This window comes from Artemia sp. Qi Xiang Cuo, chromosome 21 (genome assembly GCF_049724085.1).
Source record: "Artemia sp. Qi Xiang Cuo chromosome 21, ASM4972408v1, whole genome shotgun sequence".
Lineage (NCBI taxonomy): Eukaryota > Metazoa > Arthropoda > Branchiopoda > Anostraca > Artemiidae > Artemia > Artemia sp. Qi Xiang Cuo.
The window spans coordinates 40,222,166-40,244,508 of NC_142814.1; the positions used below are offsets into that span (position 1 = coordinate 40,222,166).

Below are 22,343 nucleotides of genomic sequence, written 5' to 3' on the forward strand. Positions count from 1 at the left end.
AGATAGAAAATATGTTTTTGAGGAGGACAATCCGCCACAACCTTCAGGGCAAGGGTTTTAAGTTATGCCCTGTGGGCATATAAGGTTTTTATAGAAGGCGTTGTTGTAGAAACTTCAAAAAAGGCTCATTCAATTGGAAATTCTGAGGGCTAGTGCCCTTTGAATAGTCGAAAGTGATTGAGGGCAACTAAACCCCCTCTCACGCCAACCTTTTCCCCAAACACATCCAATCAAAATTTTAAGACAGCCACTTTATTAAACGTAGTTTTTGATTTCTAGATAGAAAATATGTTTTTGAGGAGGACAATCCCCCACAACCCTCAGGGAAAGGGTTTTAAGTTATGCCCTGGGGGCATATAAGGTTTTTATAGAAGGCGGTGTTGTAGAAACTTCAAAAAAGGCTCATTCGATTGGAAATTCTGAGGGCTAGTGCCCTTTGAATAGTCGAAAGTGATTGAGGGCAACTAAACCCCCTCTCACGCCAACCTTTTCCCCAAACACATCCAATCAAAATTTTAAGACAGCCACTTTATTAAACGTAGTTTTAAGTTCTGGAAATTAGGTCTTTGAGGATTAAAACTCCCCCAAAGCCCTCAGGGCAAGGGTTGTAATTTAAGGATTCTCCGAATCCTTCATATTATTTCTTATGGAAGGGATGCTCGTATAAACTTTAGAGAGGGCTCATTTGATTGAATATTGAAAGTTTTTTGTTCACTTTTTAAGAGTCAAAAGAGATTGAAGGGCAACTAGCCCCTCTCCTTCCTCCACGCCGTAAATGCATCAGATAAAAATTTTGAGATAGACATTTTGTTGAAATAGTTCAAAGTTCTGATAACAAAAAACTCCGGTGTCGACACAGCCCACCAGGGCCCAGGGGTAGGCGTTGTAAGTAATGCCCTGTGGTATAACTATTTAAGTGCGGTATATAGCTTATGGAAAGTGGTTTTGTACTGGAAGAACAAATAGAAAATCTATTATAATTATCCATTTATAAGGTTAAAATACATACTCTAAGATAGATGCAAAATTGCTTTGGCACACAAATTCCTATTAAAGTCAATTCCAAACAGTCGTGATCCCTTTGTGTCAGCAAGTGAAATGGTCTAAACCCCCTGATTGAAGCTATTTTTTCAATCAATTCATTGTTGTCAATCGCTGTCCACAAGTTATGCAAGCTGTCTATTGTTCATATATAAGGTTTTTATCAAAGAGGTAATCGTATAGACTTTGAAAAAAGCCTGATTCGATTTAAATTTAAAATTCTAGATCCGTTTTTTAAAGTCAAGATTAATCGGAAATTAAGCACCCCCCCCCCCCCCATGCCATAAAAACTTGAAACATTTTGCAATAAAAAACAAACAAGAATTAATTTAAAATATACATTCTGAAAAATAAGTTTTCCAAAGAAAAGTAAAGCCCATTTTAAACTTAAGCTCAAGAGATACAAATACCTGTTAAAATTCAAACTCAAAACGGCCAGATATTACTGTTAAAGAATAAATGAAACCCAGAAAGAAAAGAAATTAAATAAACAATCATATCAAAAAAAATTCAAAAAACAATAATATAAATGAATAAATATATATTAAAGCGAGTAATGCTCAGATTGAATATGAAAATCAGTCTTAAAAGGAAAACAAATATTTTGCTATTAAAGTATAAATCAAACTTAAAACGACCAGAAATTAAATGAACAATCAATGCGAACAAACATACAATATATATTAATGTAAATGAATAAATAAATCTCAAAACGAGTGAAACTTAAATTGAATATGCAAATCAAGTTTGAATCGAATAAAAATAACTACAAACAAGAGTTTGGGTACCGTCTCACTGCAGAAGCCTAAAACCTACTGCGTCATTGGCGCTTTACTGAAAACGAATTATATTACAAATGTTTTCTTTTGTACTTAATATTGAAAATAAATATTAAAATTTTAAATTAAAATTAAAACTGTAAAAACCTAAAGCCTTCTGCGTCATTGGTGCTTCACTGAAAACGAATTATTCGTATATTACAAATTTATTATTTTCCAGTTCTTACAGCATTGAAAATGAAAATAAAAATTACAGTGAAAAAAAATCTTAAACTGATGGATCTTTCAACAGTTAATATCATTATATATCTAATATTCAATTTGATTTTGTTTATACTTTCCAAGACTGTTCAAGACTCATATAGTTTTGCCATTTTTATGAACTCTGCCATTTTTTGTAACTAATCGTGTTAGTTTGTAATGAAAACATTCTATGGCTTCTAGGCATTTCTATTTGAGCGGAAAACTGCACCTCAAACTTTGTGGAACATGCATTTTCTTGCATGAAACACCAAAATATAATAAAATGTCAAGTTTCGGAGTGTTCCACCACTTGCAAGCAAGTGCCACTGGTATTTTTGAATCCGCATGGTCAATCTAGGGCGTAAAGGGTAGGCTAATTCTCGTAGCAGCCCCATTCCGTCCTGCTTTGATTCACATTTTCAACACTTGGCGTCCGAACTATCATATAATCTACCAAGCATACAACTACCCCAAATCAGTATCAATAAATAAATGAAACCCAAAGAGAACAAAAATTAAAATAAATATTAGAGTCAAACTCAAAATGAGCATAAATTAATGTGAGTAGGGTTCAAAACCCCTATGCTTTCTAAAAGCCAAAATATACTTTGTACTTTACTGAAAAAAATTCAAATGAGTTTACTAAAAAAAAATATGCATTGTCAATTTAATATACATATGCTGATATTTATTCCCTAAAATCTTAATTAATTTTTGATTTCTTAAAGTTAAAAAAGTGAAAATATTTCAAAGAACTGTTTTCAGTAGTGCGCCAATGACGCAGTAGGTTTTAGGCTTCTGCAGTGAGACGATACCCAAACTTGTTTGTAGTTATTTTTATTCGATTCAAACTTGATTTACATATTCAATTTAAGTTTCACTCGTTTCCAGATTTATTTATTCATTTACATTAATATATATTGTATGTTTGTTCGCATTGATTGTTTATTTAATTTCTGTTCGTTTTAAGATTCATTTATACTTCAATAGGAAAATATTCTTTCTCGTTTTAAGCTTGATATTCATATTCAATCTAAGCATTCCTCGCTTTAAGATCTATTTATTCATTTATATTACTAGTTGTTGTATGTTTTTGCTATGGTTGTTTATATAATTTCTGTTCGTTTTGGGTTTCCTTTATTCTTTAATAGTAATTTCTGGTCGTTTTGAGTTTGAATTTTAACAGGTATTTGTATCTCCTGAGCTTGAGTTTAAAATGGCCTTTACTTTTCTTTGAAAAACTTATTTTTCAGAAAGTTTTTTTTTAATTAATAGTCTAAAACAGCCATAGCCGTATTAGTCCATCCTATTGGCTTATTTTTAGCATCGGTATTTTACCTTTAAACATTCAAGGTTAGTATAATTAATTAAATGATTGATAGATTATTATTCAATTATTATACTCGCAATTATTGCTTAAAATTCAGTGCAATGCTGTGTTCTTTACTAGGCTCGAATTTTCTCTTGGGGTGCCACTCTTCAAACTGCTTCCAACCTTGGCACTGATTAAGTCAACTCGTGAAAGGCCCACCCCGACGCCACTATGAGACTACGCCAAGCAGAGTTTCTAAGGCACCGAAAAGGTAGAAACGCCTGAGATTTATTTTCTTTCATAAGCGTAAAATTGTGGTAAAATGAATTAAGTAATAATGTAAACAGTCCAATTATTAAACACAGCTTAATTAAATTTATATATATATATATATATATATATATATATATATATATATATATGTATTTTGAATAGTCTAAATTTAGTATAAATTTCCTTGTAAGTAATTTTCCTTGTCGCTCAAGATAGGAGACTGATTTTCCTATGTGGAATTTCCGGTTATGATGATTCCAATGGTTTAGTTTTCTTTCCCGTCCAACGCCATTTTCGAGAGGTTTCAGGCTACTTTTCGAAGCATCCATAAATTTGTCTTCGTAATAAACTTACAGGCTTTAAGACCTATAAAGACTATTAGTCTTAAAGGCTAAACATTTTTAATCTTACTTGTGCGTTTGGCAGCTATATTAGGCTATACCCCACACCTATGCAATATGATTATGATTGAAAAATAATGATTATGATTAAGATATCATGCAATATGATTAAAAAATTGATATTTAAATAATAAGCAACAAATCAAAAATGTCAAATATCAATTTCAAATGCATGAATAATATCAAATGTCAAATAAATAAATGTCAAATAAATGTCAAAAAATAATGTCAAATGTCAGTGTCAAATGTATGAATAATGTCAGATAAATAAATGTCAAAAATAATGTCGAATAACAAACTAACTGCCCTACCTTCATGTGCTGTTTAAGATGGTGTGCTACAGATAGAGACGTCATATGTCGATCATTATGTCTGAATATTACTTGATGGCGTTTCCCATTGGCCTTCATGCACCTTTGTATTTCTTGAAGCTTCGAATCAACCCAGTACAGCCAATCGCCAAATATGTCCAACCCGGTTGGGTAGAACACTTCTTTAACAATTACCTGAAAATATTATTGACGGTGAGCATTTCAGAAACCAATCTGACAACGTCCATTTTTAAATGTTTTAAAAGAGGAGAGGGGAGGGGGATTAAATACTTAATTTGCACTTAAATTAGTACAAAAACGATGCCAAATACAAAAACCGAAAAAAAATCGTCATTTAACAAAATTTTTTTGTTTAGTTCGTCTTTATTTGGTCGAAGAGAGTTTTAGATTTTGAATTTGTACCTCTTAGAATTTGAGTCAAGAATTCCAAAAAATTCTAACCCCTTACAATTTTATATTGGTTTCTAAGGTTTTAGTTTCGCCTTATATTTTGCTGGTGACCACTAATAGTTATATAACCAAAGTATTTGCTTAGGTTTTGTTTTAAATCGATGTCTTCAGCAAACTCCTATCTTCACGTAACTTCATAATTTTCAAACACATATATAAGAAGTTGTTATGGTGGTGGGAGTTGGAGCGGCGGCTTCTTCAGAAAAAAAAGGTGAATTCTATAATCATAAATGTAAGAATAGTAAAACGTTCGTCAAAATCTTGCGATGTTAGAACAGCCCAGGCCAGGCGCCAATCCAAATTTTTTTAGGGCACCAATTGGGAGGAAATGGAGAGGGCAATTTCCCCCTCCCCCTTCAATTTTTCGAAAAAAAATGTTTATCTTTCTTGAAAAAGTAACCCCCCCCCCCCTAAACAGATATTGAAAATATTTTGTTGTATCTCCATTAAAAAACTAAAAGAAAATCTCTGCCCCCTCTACATTCTAGTGAATTGTCACCTGACACCTTCTATTGCTGCCCAGAATCATCATTAGCACACAAATATAAATAATATAGTTTACAAAATATGCAATATATAAAATATAAATTTTTAAAAGTCAATTCAACTAGGCCCAAACTAAAATGAATTCCAAAAATGTACAGTATTCAAGCACATAAACATCACAATATCAACATCATCAAAAACATCAAATTGGCATCCCACTTGCCTAAACATAAATAGCCCAAACTCTTTACAGCGTTAGGGAAGGTGTTACCGAAAAGACCTTCTCCATCCACCCAGGTTGGAACCTTCTTATTTCAACTACCCCCCATAGCCCTACAGATTTTTAGTAATTCTTTATTAGCTTACAGCCAAACGGTCAGGCCAGAGAGTACGGGTAAGTTACAAGAATGGGAACTGGCGCTGGTGTCGGCAAAAAAAAAACTCAACGCCATCTAGCATTTGGCGGCACTTGAATTTTTTCAGTTTAATAATAAGAATAACTTATTCAATTTGTCTAGTTGGTATGAGTGCAGTAACAAGTGTCTGATCTCAGTTCCTGACAGAAAAACGATTACAAAGCTTGAAAAGAGTGTCGCCAAATGCTAGACGGCGTTGATGGTTTTTTGCTGACACTAGGCCCTATACTAGAGTACTCTGATTTTCTCTTTTCATCTTGAGTATGTTTTAGTAAAATAATCATAAGATTCCATCTTCATACATTCTGGTTACGTCACCAAGGGCTTCTACCCTAACAAATTATTGCCAATTTTACCAGATTAATTTTAATTCGAATTTTTTTTTTTCATGCAGAAATTTAAGGTGATTTTTGCCAAAAAACTTTGATGGGTATTCTAACAACAAATAAGCCTTAAATTATGAGATACAAATCAAAGAACTGACCAATACATCACAAACGAATAAAATTTGACCATTGAAATTAACCGTATGACTAACAGTAATATGAATAAATACACATGACCGAAATTTACACTCAGTTTCTGTCTTTCATAGATTTATGAATTAAATTAAATAAAAAAAAAAGTTTTTAACTGAAAGTAAGGAGCAACATTAAAACTCAAAACGAACAGAAATCATTCCGTACATGAAGGGATGCCCCCCCCTTCCTCAATACATTGCTCTTTACGCTAAAGCTTCTAGAACATTTAAAAACCTATTCTAATTAAACAACCCTTGTGTTTCAGGAGCGGTTCTTTAAAAAATTGGGACACAATGTCAAACTTTAACGTGAAGAGCAGGATATTGAGGAGGGGGACAACCCCTTCATATACAGAATAATTTTTGTTCGTTTTGAATTTTAATGTTGCTCATGATTTTCAGTAAAAAAAAGTCTTTTTTTTATATTTAATTTCTGATCGTTTTTCAAATAATGCCAGTAAACTTAGCTCACCCACCATGAAAAATTTCCTCCCCTTACGGAAAACTACTACGTAAAGTTCCCTCCGGGCAATTCCATCCTCGCTGAAAATCCCCCCCCCCTGTAAAATTTTTTGCAGGCGATTTTGACTGAAGAATTCTCCTTAGCATACTTCAATTGAAAATAAAAATCTTTAATTTTTAATCGTTTTCCCGATTACTCTGGAAATCCCATATTCCGTGAAAAATTTTCCCGGCAACCCAAACACACTGAAAATAGCCCCGAATAATTCCCGCAGAACATCTCCAAATGCAAAATTGAACTGGGAAAGAGAATGCAAGACAAATAAAAAGAATTTCGTAAAGAAATTCTGTCAAATCTCCCAGTGTAGAATTTCCCCTGGAAAGTTCACCCCCGGAAATTTTCCTCTCCATGGAAAATTATCCCCGTGGAAAATCTCTCACGCTGAAAATTCAGCAAACGCCCCCCCCCCTTTCCGAAAGATGTACCAATAACAAATACAATACATAAACAAAGGGGAAATTTCATGACTTACAGACCTTTCCCCAGAGGCTGTGGGGGTTATGCTATCCCCAAAGGCATAGTAACTGGGTTTTTCAACTATGCTGAACAAAATGACTATCTCAAAATTTTGATGGGACGACTTTGAGGAAACAAGGGGTGGGAGGGGGGCTAGGTGCCTCTGATCTTTTTGGTCTCTTAAAAAGAGCACTAGAACTTTTAATTTCCGTTCTAATGATCCCTTTCCTGATATCCCAGGACTATTGGTTCAATATGATCACCCCTTGGGAAAAAAAACACAAACATCCATGATCTTTCTTCTGGCAAAAATACAAAATTCCATATTTTTGCAGATGGGAGCTTGAAACTTCTATAATAGGGTTCTAGGGTACGCTGAATCTGATGGTATGATTTTTATTACTGTTCCTTGACTTTTAAAGGGTATTTCCCCTATTTTGCGAAAATCAGGCAAATTTTTTTAGGCTTGTAGCTTTTGATGGGTTACACTAAACCGAATGAACCTTATATATTTAAAATCAGCATATTAAGCTAATTCTTTTGATATTTCTATTGATATTAAAATTCTTTTTTTTTTTTTTAGTTTTGGTTACTATTGAGCCGCGTCTCCCCTTAATTACAGTTCGGTACGACGAACTGTTTAATTATTATAGAGAATATAGGAAGGTTTACAAACGGAATAAGCTCTCATGACAGATTTAAACTGATATTAAATCTAGAGACTGTCTGTGAATTCTTTAGAGCTCATTCTTTTTTCGTGCTGATCATACTTTAATTATTATAGATTTTTAATTTATTTTACGACTAATTGATTGACTAAACGATACCATATTTCCACTATGTCTATGAAAGTGTATCTTACTTACAATAAAGGTTTTGATATCATGGTATTTGAACAATAAAAAAAAAAATATTTGTTATAGCCTAGGACAAAAACTGTTATATTTATAGTTATAGTGATAACAATGGTAATAGTTATAGCATTAGTAATAGCTATATAGTTATAGCAATAGTAATAGCTATGTAGTTATAGCAATAAAAAAAATACTTACTAAACAGTTTTGGGTAAGTTCATGCTGAGGTGACAAAACCCTTAAGTAAACCCTCCCTGCTCTATTCCCTGACGCAATTATGATACACATTTTTTATTTTTTTTCTTACTTATGTGAAATTTGTGTCAATTTTTTTCGGGGGGGGGGGACTTAATATTATTCCAAATGAATTATATTGTTGTAGATTTCATAGTTAATAGGAATTTTAACTGTTATGAAAGAGGGCTCCTTGTTCAATTGTTTTGTTTGTTGCTATGAGCACAAAAACAAATCACAAGACAAAATCAAACAATTCAAAAAAAGATAAAATTAAACCTTTCTGGCATGACCATGATAATCAGAGCTCTCAATATTTTTCTTAACAAGGTCACTCCAGACTATTCTTCTTTCATGATGGTCTATAGCAAGGACATTAGGGGTCTCAAGATTGGTTGTAATGATTTTTTGAGGATCTGAGCCATCTCCATTTGATCTTCCAATAAAAGCAGAATTGGCATGACCTTGAGAAAAGTCCGTCCAAAAAATGATTCTGAAATAAATATATAAATGTATAAAGCCGCGTTTTCAGGCTCAGCGGGTTCGAAAACGGTTTGTTCTTGTCTAATTTCAAGTTTCTAGTTTGTTCGTCTAGTTTCAGCGGGGCAAAGTTTCAACCCCGTGTTTGATTCACTAGATGCACTGATGTTACTGAAGGTTACAAATAATTCAACTTTATTCAAGTTAAGCCGTGTTTTCAGGCTCAGCGGGTTTGAACACGGGTTTTTCTCGTCTAGTTTCAGCGGGTCGAAGTTTCAACCCCGTGTTTTCCTCGAGAACCCGCTTTGTGAAAACGCTTGATGCACTAGACGAGAACAACCCGTGTTCGAACCCAATGAGCCTGAAAACACGGCTTAACATATGTATATAATACACACCTATATAGCGAATTTAGAAAATTTCAATGTACATATATGAAATGTACAAATGTCCATTTGTACATGAAATGTACAAATGTCCATTTGTACATGAAATGTTCGTATATTTCAATGTGCATATATGTACATACATGCAAAACAGATAAAAGCAGAAACTAAGAAAAGTATTGTATCTATATGATTTTGCAAAATATAACATAAGAAAATAAAAACCTAAAATACAGAAATGGAAAAAGACTGTTAATAATTTCAAAAGAATGTCATATTAATAATTTAACAGTAAAAAATATAAATAATGCCCTTCATAGTTTTCAAAATACTAGTTCCAATTTTTAATTTAACAAACAATCAAATATTTTAGATCCTTGCGGGTTCGTATGAGCTTTATATTATGTGCCTTATATTTCTTTACTTACAGTTGATCTCGTAGACAAGAGATACACAATGTCATGTACCAAATGCAACATCAGTACAATTATAAAAAAAAAAAATGCCTTTGGTCTGGTTGGACATTATATGGTGGACGTCAGGTATGGATGTCCGGACGGATATGGTGGACGTCAAGTAGTGACACCAAACAGACATTAGCTGGCAAAACCTTTTTCATTGGTAGAAGAAGTAAGGAAGGAATATTAGATTTTAAGATTTGGCTCAATATATCTAAGGCAAATCTGGAATTTACTAGAGGAATTTACTAGAAAAATTAAGATAAGTTATGGCTGGTGACTACTGTACCACAATATAAAGAACAATTAGTATGGCACTCAATTGGCAAAGTCTATTTTTGAAAACAAGAGAGTATCTTTGCTGGCATCCATTATTTTATGGAAATTACCTTTCAATTGGATCTACAGCAATCCCACATAGTTTTTTACAAAGGCAATTTATCAAGAACCACTGTACAAACAACATGGTAAATCAAGATATTAACCATTGTCAATAAAATTACCTTTCAATTGGATCTACAGCAATCCCACGTGGTTTTTCCAAAGGCAATTTATTTAGAACCATTGTACAAACAACATGGTAAATAGCATGGTAAATAGCTTTAATAGCTTTTCCAAGGCATTATTTTACTCCCTGGTCCCTTCCACCACAAACACACAAAAAAAAGAAGTACAAATAAGTTTTCAGGATGCTAATGACACAATAATTATGCAAAATTACCTTTCAATTGAATCTACAACAATCCCATGTAATTTTTCCAAAGCCAATTTATTTATAACCACTGTAGGCTACAAACAACATAGTAAATAGCTATAATAACTTTTCCAATGCATTATTTTGCTCCCTGGCCCCCTCCAACACAGACACGAAAAAAGAAAAAAAAAGAAGTACCAATAAGTTTTCAGGATGCTAATGATACAACAATTATGTAAAATTACCTTTCAATTGGATCTACAGCAATCCCACGTGGTTTTTCCAAAGGCAATTTATCAAGAACCACTGTACAAACAACATGGTAAATTGTGCATGCTATGATCTTTCTTGTTCCAGAATCAGTGAGGTAAAAATTCCTGGCTACCCAATCTATTGCCACTTGCTCAGGAACTGATAATCCTAAAATCAGATATTAATTTTGTGACTTTCATGGTTTTGCTTTATTGGAAAATTTCTAACCGGTGATGCTTGTTTTTCAAATATGGTAGACAAGGTGGGATTGTTTTATCTAGCAAAAAGCCTGCAATTTGAAATGAACAAGCTGCTCTTATCTAGAAGGTCTGGTTGCTCAGTAGTAATATGGACTTGCATCAATTGACAGAATTGCAGCCAGTGATCAGAGTTATCCTCCAAACAACCATAAAACCCATAAGTAACATAGTGCTGGATGGTTAGGTTTTAATCTATACGATTTGAAAGGATCAAACTAAAAGCTACAGTGTTCAGTGTATTAGTAGGTAGCAAAGAAGGGGTTCATCATTCTTTTTGTATAGCTTACTCCTGATACATGATTGTGATGATGAAGCAGATAATGAGATAAATGTATCCCTACGTTTGACTCACCCTGTCCACAAATATACACAAATTCTGCATCAAATACTACATTTTTTGTTCTTTGCCTTTGAAAATTAGGATAAATCCTCATTATTGCCTAAACTTGACACATTTCAAGGAAAAACCTAAACTGATCAAGTCTACATTTCTGAGGACAATAAGAATGCTGGTAAAAAAAAATGTTATGCATATTTCTCAAGCATGCTTATCAGTTTGTAGTAATTGTAAGACATTAGTGAAAAGATTTTAGACCTTAGTATTACCATAACTAGGCCTAATTCACAAGAGGCATCTAGTAGCAGGGCTGGGGTAAGTTCAGTAGCATATACTAAGTTAAATTTGGCTATTGGTATATTTCTAAAAAAAAAAAAAAAAAAAAAAAAAAAAAAAAAAAAAACTGATTTGCCTGTCTGAATTATTGAAAAGCAATTTGAGAGATTTGAGGCAGTTCTTGTCTACATCTTTGTGTTGCATGATAGTACATGCAAATGCTCTTTCATAGAGAATAACAGTCAAAGTATTTTGAAGGCAAGGAGTTGGTAAGTACTGGATTGTGCAAGTGTATTTATCAAGCTAACCATTGATATGGATAGTAATACATGGACATTGTGAGGAATGAATATATGGACATACATGGGTGTCAAATATGAACATTGGGGAGAATGAATAAAGCATCCTCCCCTCAAAATTTATCTTGAAGGCTCTTCCAAAGAGAAATCGTGGCTTAAAAGTTAATTTTTCCCATGTTTTGGCTTCCTGCTAGAAAAAAGCATCCTCCTAATCCACCAAAGAGCTGACATGTGTTCAAATATAATTAGAAGCATAAACAATTGCTTGCATGGTTGAATGGGTCTTTTCTCCATTTTTGGGAGGAGCCAATCTAAAAAAAACAAACAGGATTTGATAATACTTTTAAAAAAGGGGAATGGTTGGACAAGGGATTTCAAATGTAATGTTGGAGGGAGGGGAAAGCAACTAACAAATTTTTATCTATAATCAAGGCAAAAAGAACATTTTGCACTATAAGATCCAATGGAACTTATTACACAGGGTTAAGGAATGAGATAAATCAAAAGAGAAATGTTGCAAGGTTGTAAAGTTGATGCATATGATATATCTTGGGAACGGTTTAGGTCTTAAGTTAAAACTTTAAAGGAATGTTGAAGGGGAAAACTTGATGTTGAATTATGACTTGGGGAAAAGGGTAGAGATAAATCAAAAGCCACTATTTACACACATTTTCATACATTCTTGCTACCCCCTGCATCATCTAAGATACCTGATCCAAATTTTGAGATTGACATTTTGTTCAAAACAGTTGAAAGGCTCAATAAACATGCCTTTGAGAATATCAGGATCCCCACATACTCTTATCTAAGGGCAGTAAACATGGATGTTGCTAATTAGTTTTACATAGGATTTACCCCAAGAATGACTATGGGAATGACAACCTGACTGGGGAAACATGACAGGTAGACTGGATGAGTTTGAAAAACTCCTGGGCAGGGTTTTAATTTATTATGATGCTTTGGAGAGCTAGGGTAAGATAAGGACTTACCTTGGGAATTTGGAGGTGGGGGGAGAGGCAAGGATATAGGCAACTCATGATGAGGAAGTCAAACACATGAGGAGGTCAAACCTGTTTCTCTGCTTTTAGATTTTATACCTTAAGTATTTTGTATATTGTGCATTTGAGGACTGAGGAGAAGCAAATTTTACAAAAAAAATAAGTCTTAGGTTTTTTACATTCTTTTAAGCTTGACTTTAACCAGATAAGAAACTTATAATTAGAATAGAAATTTCATCATAAGCTATGAAAATGATGCAACTTCTGAAAAACTATATTGCGCCCACTTCAAATTTTTTATTTGATTGAAGTTGAATTTTTTGAACTTTTTATAGTAAATATTTACTGAATAGCCTAATATTAATATTAAAAATTGACTTTTGGAATCCTGTAAAATAATTGGCCATGTCTGTAAACTCTATAGTATGCTCCTTTATTCCTATATATTGATAGAAACAAAGTATATTTCCAACCAACCAACCCTCACTTAACTCAGTTGGTAGAGTGTGTGACTGATAAGACTCTTAACCACAGGGTCATGGATTAGAACCACAAAACTTATCTTTTTCTTTTTCTATTTAATAAAGGTAAAAATATTGGAAATATATTATTTTTTAGGCAAAAGTTCCTATTTGTTGAGTAAAAAAACAACAATGCTAACTATATACAATAGTGGAGGAAAAATACAATTTGACCTCAGAGAAATTGCAACAGAATTTTTTTCACACCAAAATGTTCAAAAAAATCAGCTTAATCACACAAAAAAAAAATTCACCCGAATCCCCCTTGCACAATTACCCGAAATCCCCCTTGAAAGGGGAAAATAAGGGGGGAAATAAGAATTTCTATTTGGACGTATTTTTGGGCTTAAGTGGTCGTTTTCTATCAAATCAAGCATGAAGAATCCGAATCCGACGTCAGAAATCACGTTTTCCGTACCCCAGTATGAAATTTCACCTTCACGAAACGGGGAGGGGGGGGGGGGGGTAAAGTACGCAGATCAATATTTGCCGGATTCCTGCGGCTAAAGGATCATTTTTTATCAGATAAAGTACCGTATTGCCAAAAATGAGGTCTAAAAGTTGTTTTTTTTTACTATTTACCTCATTTCCACCTTTAAGGGGCCTGTAATATGAGGGGTTGCTAAGCATAATATCTTGAAAAACCACTTCTTTAATCGAGATCAAAACTTCAGATCAATCAGTTATAAAAGAAAACATTTAGAACTCAGGTAAATTAATCACAAGAACATTTTGATTTAAAGCACAACCTAAAGCTAATTCTTCTTCCTGCTCGTCTTTGTTATCGTCCTCATCCTGTCTTGCTGCAGCGTTAGTGCATAATGCCCCTTTACACTCCCCGCAGGCAAAGCTGCAGGGCAAACCGTTCTGACGGCAGCTGCATCTGAGCAACTCGCACCCACTGGTGCACTGGCACCACACCATCTTCAGTGGGCTCTCCGGTGCTGGTGAAGCATCTGTCATAATGGGAAGATACATATTCCATGACAAAGAGAGGCGCCAACCCCACTCTTTGGGCTTTAGGGAATTTAACATGTCTTGCCAATTCATTATTTGAAAATAGCACCTGCAAAAGGGATACTTTGCGGCAGCCAAAGTTGGTGGAAGCCGCTCTGCCTGAACAAAAGCATTTGCACTTGCAATCCGCATTGTGAATGCTCGCACCCAGACATCCTTCAGGGTCTTCTCATTGCTTTTCCCTTTGCATATGCAGAGCAAAGCTTTCTCTCCAGCTTCAGCAATCTTCTGGTGGTTGGATCCTGGTGTCATGAAGATCTTGCAAGCATCCTTAAAAATCCCATCTGTAAGTGACAAGGAAACCACTGCTGGTTTCCCTACAACGTGAAGTCTAAATGTTGAATTGCAGCCAGACATTGCTTGGCAAACAAGTAGATTTTCTGCTGCTTCAGTTCCTAGTTTGTTCTTGATCCTTTTTATTTTGTACACTCATCCATTATTTCCATGTGTGTCTGTCTGTATAAAGATATCACATGCATCAAGCTTGGCATGGTACAGCAGAAGGACTAATAGGTCGGTATCATTCCCAATCAAAGTGGTCGATGAAGTTTCAGCGCAACTGACTGAAGTTTGTACAACTAAGACATCAGCATCATCCTGAGCATGTAGAACTTTGCATCCTGAGATCGCCAGCCTCTCAGTATGTAGGTCAATGAAGCGTTGTTTATTTTTGGGATTTCTCAGAAATTCCTCCTTACTATTGACAATCTTCATGTTAGGAGAGAATTCATTTGTTGCACACAACAAACCTTTGGTTCTCTTCAGCTGTGTGCAATTTTTCGTCGTCAGTGTATCAGTGTAAGAGTCAAAACTACCGCTGCCTGGCCGAAATGTCTTGTGACATAATCTACGTAAGATCTTGCCATCTCAGAATATGTGGATACAGCAGTCCACGGGATTTTATGGACTAGCCAGCCACTGTCCAAAACTCTCTGGGAGGATGGCAATGTTGTTCGACCCTTAAGTCCCTCAGTTTTTATCAGTACATTTGTTAGAGAGGCTTTGTCGGCTTTCCTCATCACCTTGAACGAACTAAAGAGCAATGGTGGAAAAGTACAGAGCTCAAACGACAGAACCTCATTCAAGTCAGAACCACTGTTGCTAGCCACTGCAGCTAGGCGTTGAAAGATTAGAGCAGGGTCGACTATTACCCTCTCGCTATTTATCACCACAGATGACTTCTCAGCCATATTTACAGCTTTCTACATTCTCCTGAAAACATATTTGCCAATGTCTTTTGCTTCCATATCCTACAGAATTGTTTCTCCCAGATTTGGCATCATCTGCATTTACAGATGATGAAGCGCAGACACCAGTAACCACGTTCAACAGCTGTGATTCCTGCCTGAAGGATTCTAGGGGCTCAATATCTTTTCAATGTCCACCATGTCTCTAGCTCTCCTCGAAGATTTCACTTCTGCATGATTTTCAATAGTCAACTCCGCGAGGCCAGTCAGTTTCTGCATGTGTTCATTAACTAGAGCCAAAGTAGGCATAGCAGATGTCCAAACAGTCATGCCTCTATCTCTCCTCAGACCGCCACTCGTTTTCATACTTCTCATTAACGTCTGTTCGATCACCAAATCAGGAGAAAGTGCTGCCCAGTAGTTGTCAGTTCTTTGGATGAACAGGTATTCCTGAACGTTCTGTACTGCCCTGAGTTGTCTTTCATCAATTGAACCAGCGACTGCACGAACAGCCAAGTTGATGCCTTTTAAATTTTGGGGCGGTAAGCAGAGAATTAAGGGCGCAATTTAAATCACGGCCGTAGATCCAGCTCAAGGTTGCGACTTCGTTCGGCTCGCAGGTGCTTTCTCAGGATTCCAAATACTTTTAAATACTGAAACCAAAGACGGGCAGTTCTGGACTCAAATAATTGTTCTTTTGCACATTGAACTATTTCATAGATAAGCTCTGCTGCTTCCAACACCTGCACTCTGTCAATGTCATCTCCTTCAAGGAGAGACTCCTACACTTTTTTGCTCTGGTAGCATGTCATTGCCATCAAACGCTCTGTTACCAAGTTCTGATGATAATGAGGTTTGCATAAAGGGCTATCTCCAACAGACCATGGCCTTTCACTGCATGAGAGTCAGCTTTGCCTTGTAACATACTATGCCCAGTGTTAGCCACATATACTTGACTTAGGATTTCCAAATGTCCCGGGTCAGCCACAAGGAAGCCAATGGGTGCTAGGAAACTCATGCATGTGTGAAATCCACCCAGGACAACAATAGCATTTCTTAAAGCACTTGTGGCAGGCTCTGCATCAACAATACACTTTGCCTTCCAGTAAAGCGGTTGGTCAAAGATAATGACTAGAGTTTTTTCCAGCTTGATTAGCGTGCTTGTTAGCATGCATAAGTGTAGAATAAACACAGGAGATATCGCTTGGGTTGTGGTTAATCCTTGGCAAAAAACAAATATTCGATTTTCCCAGATGAGGTAGCTTTTGGTGCATTGACCATATAAAGGCTGACCAGCTCATGTATGAGCTTTTGAAAAAGACAGAGATGCGCCAGAGCGTTTCAACCTCCATTCATTGTAATAAGTGTCACCATTTTTTGCCAAGCAAACAAAAGTCCTTGATTGCAACTTGGCGGGTTTTTGGTAAGTGTAGAATGGCATGGTGCCAATTGACTTCAACTCATCTCTACTTAGTTCTTTTCTTGGCACTGAAAGCTCTGTTGCTGGAAACTGTAGACACTTCAATAAGACCCATTCCATGAAAAGTATTCAGGCTGTCAATAGTAGCAATATCATAGCTGACCTTGTCTCCTACACACAGAAAAAAATGTGCTTTCTCTTTGGACTCTTCCAACAACATTTGATATACTGCTCCACATCTCTCAAATCTTTTTACCTCTGAGTATGAAGAGCAGAAGCCGAGATTGTACAGTGTGTCAATTAAAAATCACAGATCCCAGATTATTCTTTTGTCTTTTTTTTTGTGTAAGTAAAAAAAAAAACAGCACAAACATTGTATATAGCCTTGAACATGCCAGTCTTCTATCAAGTACTATGGTAGATGTCTCCACTGACTATAAAGAATGACACTACAGAATGGAAACTGCAAACTGAGGGGGAGTGGAAGGGGATTCTGGAATACTGGTTTGAAATTAAACTGTTTGAGACTAGTATTCTAAGGTGCCATTCCTAGCCTTGGTTGAAATGGTGAATCAACTGATAAGTGATTAAAATAACTAGTTCATGTTGGCCAACTTTCACAGCCGTTTTAGGTAAGATGAGGTATTTGACCACATAAAATGAAGTTTTTAGCTTCATTTTAGAATTCGCCACCATTGATTTCATAGGAAACGACCAAATAATCCAGCAACCTCATAATTTCAAGTTTTACCCCGCCACCCTCTGCCCTTTATGGGTGGAAATGGGCATTAGGGTACTGAAAAATTAAAATCTGAATTCATATTTGGATTCAGCATGCTTGATTTGATAGGAAACAACTATTTAAACTCCAAAATATTTATAACCCCAAAAATTGATTTCCCCCTCATTTTCACCCTTCAAGGGCGAATTTAGGATACTTGTTCTGGGGGATTTTTTTTGTGTGATTAAGCTGATTTTTCTGAACATTTTGGTGTAAAAAAAAATTCTGTTGCAATTTCCCCAAGGCTTGACCATTTTTTTCTGTATCTTTCCTCCACTACAATGGCAGATAAGTAAAGAATCCAACTAAACCTGTGAGGTGAAGTTGAAACTTTCAGAGAAAGCTGTGCTGGGGGGGGGGGGTCAAGATGACTTTACAAATTTATAGGGGGTATGAGAAACAATTTTGCCTAATTGCTTCCTTTTTTTATGTTGGTTATATGACAGGCTTTGCTGCTAGTATTGACAATTTTTCACAACATAGGCTGCAATTTTGCAAGCAAATTCTGTCTAGGCTCAAAATGACAATCACATTGACTGCAAATAAAAAACTTGCATGATTTATCTGTCAGTTTTAACTTAATGGTAAAATCCCACACATTCCTTGGAACAACATAAAAAAACTCATTTGTGTTTCTATCAGAACAACTCTAGGCATATTTGATTGATCTTTACATTTCCTTTTAGTTTAAACCCAGCCCATCCCCCTCTCATGACTGGATAAGGCCCCAATTTTAACACAAAGCTTTCTGATTTTATATTGATTTTCTATCTTATTAATACTCCCTTCACAACAACAGCTGGTTCAAAATGCAAAGTACAAAAAAAATGATAAAATTCTAGTTTAGCTTCTTTTCTCTATCTTGGAAAGGGGTAAGTTAGAAATACAAAACTTTCAGTAATGACTCCAGGACCAAAAATATACTCTGGGAAGGTATTGCCATGCCAAGCTTCTATAATAACTCTCTTCTGATTTCTAAGTCTTGGAAATTTGCCAACTTGACAGGGTTATACTTATAGAAATTTTGACAAAACAACATTTTACCTTAATTGTCAGTTATCAATGTCCTTTTCTCTGGCTTTAGTTCTGAAAATGCAATTCTTGTTATTTGAGTAGAATTTTAACCCATATCAATGTTCTTTTTTTCAAAAATTTAGTTGATGTACTTGCATATTTTAAAACCTTATAAATTAGGACTGAGCAAAGTTGTGAATCTGAAAAATAGTTGTGTTGTACTGGTAATTGTTTAGCCTTGTGACACCTGATAAGGAGACATGTTAAGAAGACAATTCTTACTTTACAATATGTATAATGATCCTAGTTCTTTTATTATCCAACAGGAGAACCTTTATCATCAAGTCTTTCCTCTAAAAATCCTCAAAAGAGAAAAAGTTTCCAAATATCACCATGTTGAAAATTCAATGCTTAAGTCTTTTGAAATTGCCGCTGTAAACTGCCACCAAATAAATTGTTTTATAGATAGTGTTTAGCACGTGTGTCAAAAAACGAGTTCAAAGAAAAAGTAGAGGTAAATTGAAATTATAGAAATTCCGTGCATCTGTTGTAACCTAACCTAACCTGATAACTTCAATTCAAAATCAACGGATTTTTTATACTAATTTTTTTTATATTATTTCATTTCTTTTCAATGCCGTGCATATTTTGTATTTTTGGTTTTTCGCCAAAAATACAACATTTTGATTTTCGCAAACTGCTATTAATATTTTGTATTTACACCACTGCTATTCGCCCTTCACCACTGCTGTTTAAAAAAAAAAATATTAAAAAGACGGGCATGAATGCTATCTATAAAAGAACTTATTAGGCGGCAATTTAAAAATACTTAAGCATTGAATTTTCAATGTGGTGATATTTGGAAACTTTTTCTCTTTTGAGGATTTTTTAGAGGAAGACTTGATGATAAAGGTTCTCCCGTTGGATAATATAAGAACTAGGATCATTATACATATTTTAAAGTAAGAATTGTTTTCTTAACATGTCTCCTTATCAGGTGTCACAAGGCCTAAACAAATACAGTTGTACTTTCATTGAGCAGAAGACTATTAGGCAAGGTTTGAATTTTATAACATAAAGATTTTTGAAGGTCAGAGCCCTTAGAGGAAGAAGTAGTGGTAGTAGGCAGGGGTGTCCTGAGGGGGGGGGCATGCCCCCTCCCATCTTTTTTGGCATTTGGTAAAATTTTCACCAAAGGCAAAATTTTACAAAATTGGTCAAAATTTAGCCAAATTCTTGTTTTCTGCAGAAAATTCAGCATAAATCAGGTAGTAATTTGGTAAATTTTACAAAGATTACCCCCCCCCAATAAAATGAGCCTCAGGATGCCCCTGGTGTTAGGTACTTCAAAACACCTTCCCAGGACATACTTTAGTCTGTAGACCTATAGGCTACCTAATAGTTTTATTTTCCTAACCTAACCCCTTTCCAAGATAATGGAAAGCAGCTAAACTAGAATTTGACCCAGAACATGACATAGCCTAGACCTTAATATTACCACAGCTATGCCTAATTCACAAGAGGAATCTAGCAACAGGGTTGGGGTAGGCCTAAATTCTAGATTAGGGGCTTTATGTTATCTATGAAAATAGGCTAGGCTAGTTGAGCTAGGGGAATAACACTTCCAGGAATGAATTAAGAGCCTAAATTCTGCCCTGGAAAGGTGTTTTCAAGATCTCATCTCTACTTTTTTTTTCTACTTCCTTTGTACCCTATATGCAGCAGGCTATGATATTAATTTTGGAAATTTCACTATATATATAGCCTAGCCGTTAAATTTCTACCCAATCAATTCTGATTCTAAAGATGTTTTGTTTCTTAGCTAGCTCAATAATCAGTGAATCCGAAACTTTTTAGTTTAATCCCACCCATACTTAAATAGGCCATCAACAATTTTTCCTTACACTAATAGTTCAATGGAAACTGATCTGATATAAGAGATTTTAGTCTCCTCTTAACAGCAGCATCAGTTGACTTCTTACAAAATGGTTCAATGGAAACGTGATTTCCAGCGTTTTCGATTTTTAAACTTTTGAATTAAATTTTATCTTCAACGTTTCAAATGGCTATTCATTTAAATTTAATGTCAGCAAGATTTCTGTTTACTAAAAAAAATACCAGGTTGAAGCCCATAGCCATAGACTTGTTAGTAACCAGGATTGCTTTCAATGATTCTTTACAGTATTTACTAGAAAATGCTTTTTTGTTTCATTTTACGTCCTAAATGTGCCAAAAGAAATTGCTGCTCTTTTTGCACCAATTACTAATGTTAATTAGAAGTGTTGTTTTACGGAAAAAAACGAAAGTGAATTTGCTATATGAACCACATGTTATTCTGTGCTATGTTTAAAAACTGTTTATTCGCATTTATGTTGACTAATTTTCTAATACTGTCTGTAAAATATTAAATGAAAATACAACCTTGCCTAATTCCCTTGTGCTAAAACAAGGAAGGAAATATTTGCCGTGAAAAATATATCAAAGTCTTTGCTAATGGGGCTAATCCTTCAAATCTTTATCTCATAAGCCTCAGAGCCTTAACTGAGGAGGGAAAGCACACAAAGAGCTCTTTCGCTGTCTGGCAAAAAAGGTTGGAATTTTTCTCACGGGGTATCAAAAATTTTTGGGTCGGGCATAACTTTTATTGAATATAATAAGACCAACACTAATGCGAAAAAAAAAATGATTCATTTTCCTTATACTTGTGTAATTTGTTCCGAAACTTAAAACTCTCCATCTAGATCAAAAGCTGGTACAGTGTTTTTTGAGGATTCAAATGAAAAAAAAAAAATTAGCAAAAACATCATTTTTAGAAAGGCTAAAGTACTAAATACTCCGATTGCCTTTACGAGAGGTCTTAAAATGCAAGCCTCAGGATTTGAATTGTTTTTTGCTGAATCTTAGGTGTCGGATTTAAGAACCTATCTTCAATTTTCATCGAACAAAAGTGATTTTTGATGATCAGAATAAAAATAGCATTTTAGCTTCAAAGTGAGGTTGCTTTTGAATCTAAAACTTTCTTTCCCAAAATACCAATCTAATATTTTTACTTCAATCGTAGAGAATTTGAATTCATTCTTGACAATGTTTGTTTTGGTAGCTGTCGTCCAAATGAAAGTGGGCGAAATGTTAACGATTTCTCTTATAAGTTGACACTATAAGGTGTTGTCTTTACTACAAAACTACACTTGGGAACTCGTAGAAGGTGAATTACAGATGGGGTCCTTATGTTGGAAAAGATAAACATCTTTTTGCTTTTAGAGGGAGGTGTAGCTTCCTCATCCTTATAGCAGGTAAATCAGAAAAAGATTGGCTGAAGCTAATCATACTTTGCGACATCACTACTAAGAAAATGTGTAAGCTCTATTTATACATTGGTAAAGCCATGCCAATTGGACTTTAACCCTTACTATCTACACTTTGGAAGAATTGTGGCTTTCTTTAACTGCTTCTAAGAGGAGTGACACAAAGATCATGGATTTAGCAGTGTCTGCTCATAGACGATCTTCTCAAACCTTCTCAAAAACGAAAGATCCTTCTAGACCTCAATGCAACAAAACACACTTTTAAAGAAAATCCATACTCTGATTTATTTGGTAGAAAACTTCAGTTTCGTATTCAACAAAGAGTGGAGAAACGGGAC

The 22,343-nt window shown here is 34.9% G+C and overlaps 1 protein-coding gene across 1 annotated transcript in view; it reads right to left on the reverse strand.

Annotated features, from left to right (window-relative positions):
- yl (Putative vitellogenin receptor yl) overlaps window positions 1-22,343 on the reverse strand; it is a 492,935-nt gene that overhangs the window by 183,670 nt on the left and 286,922 nt on the right. The window contains exons 11-13 of the mRNA XM_089106682.1: window positions 10,584-10,758; window positions 8,600-8,813; window positions 4,361-4,555 (exon numbers count right to left, since the gene is read on the reverse strand). Coding sequence (XP_088962808.1) covers window positions 4,361-4,555; window positions 8,600-8,813; window positions 10,584-10,758 — 584 coding nt within the window. The remainder of the gene's footprint in view (window positions 1-4,360; window positions 4,556-8,599; window positions 8,814-10,583; window positions 10,759-22,343) is intronic.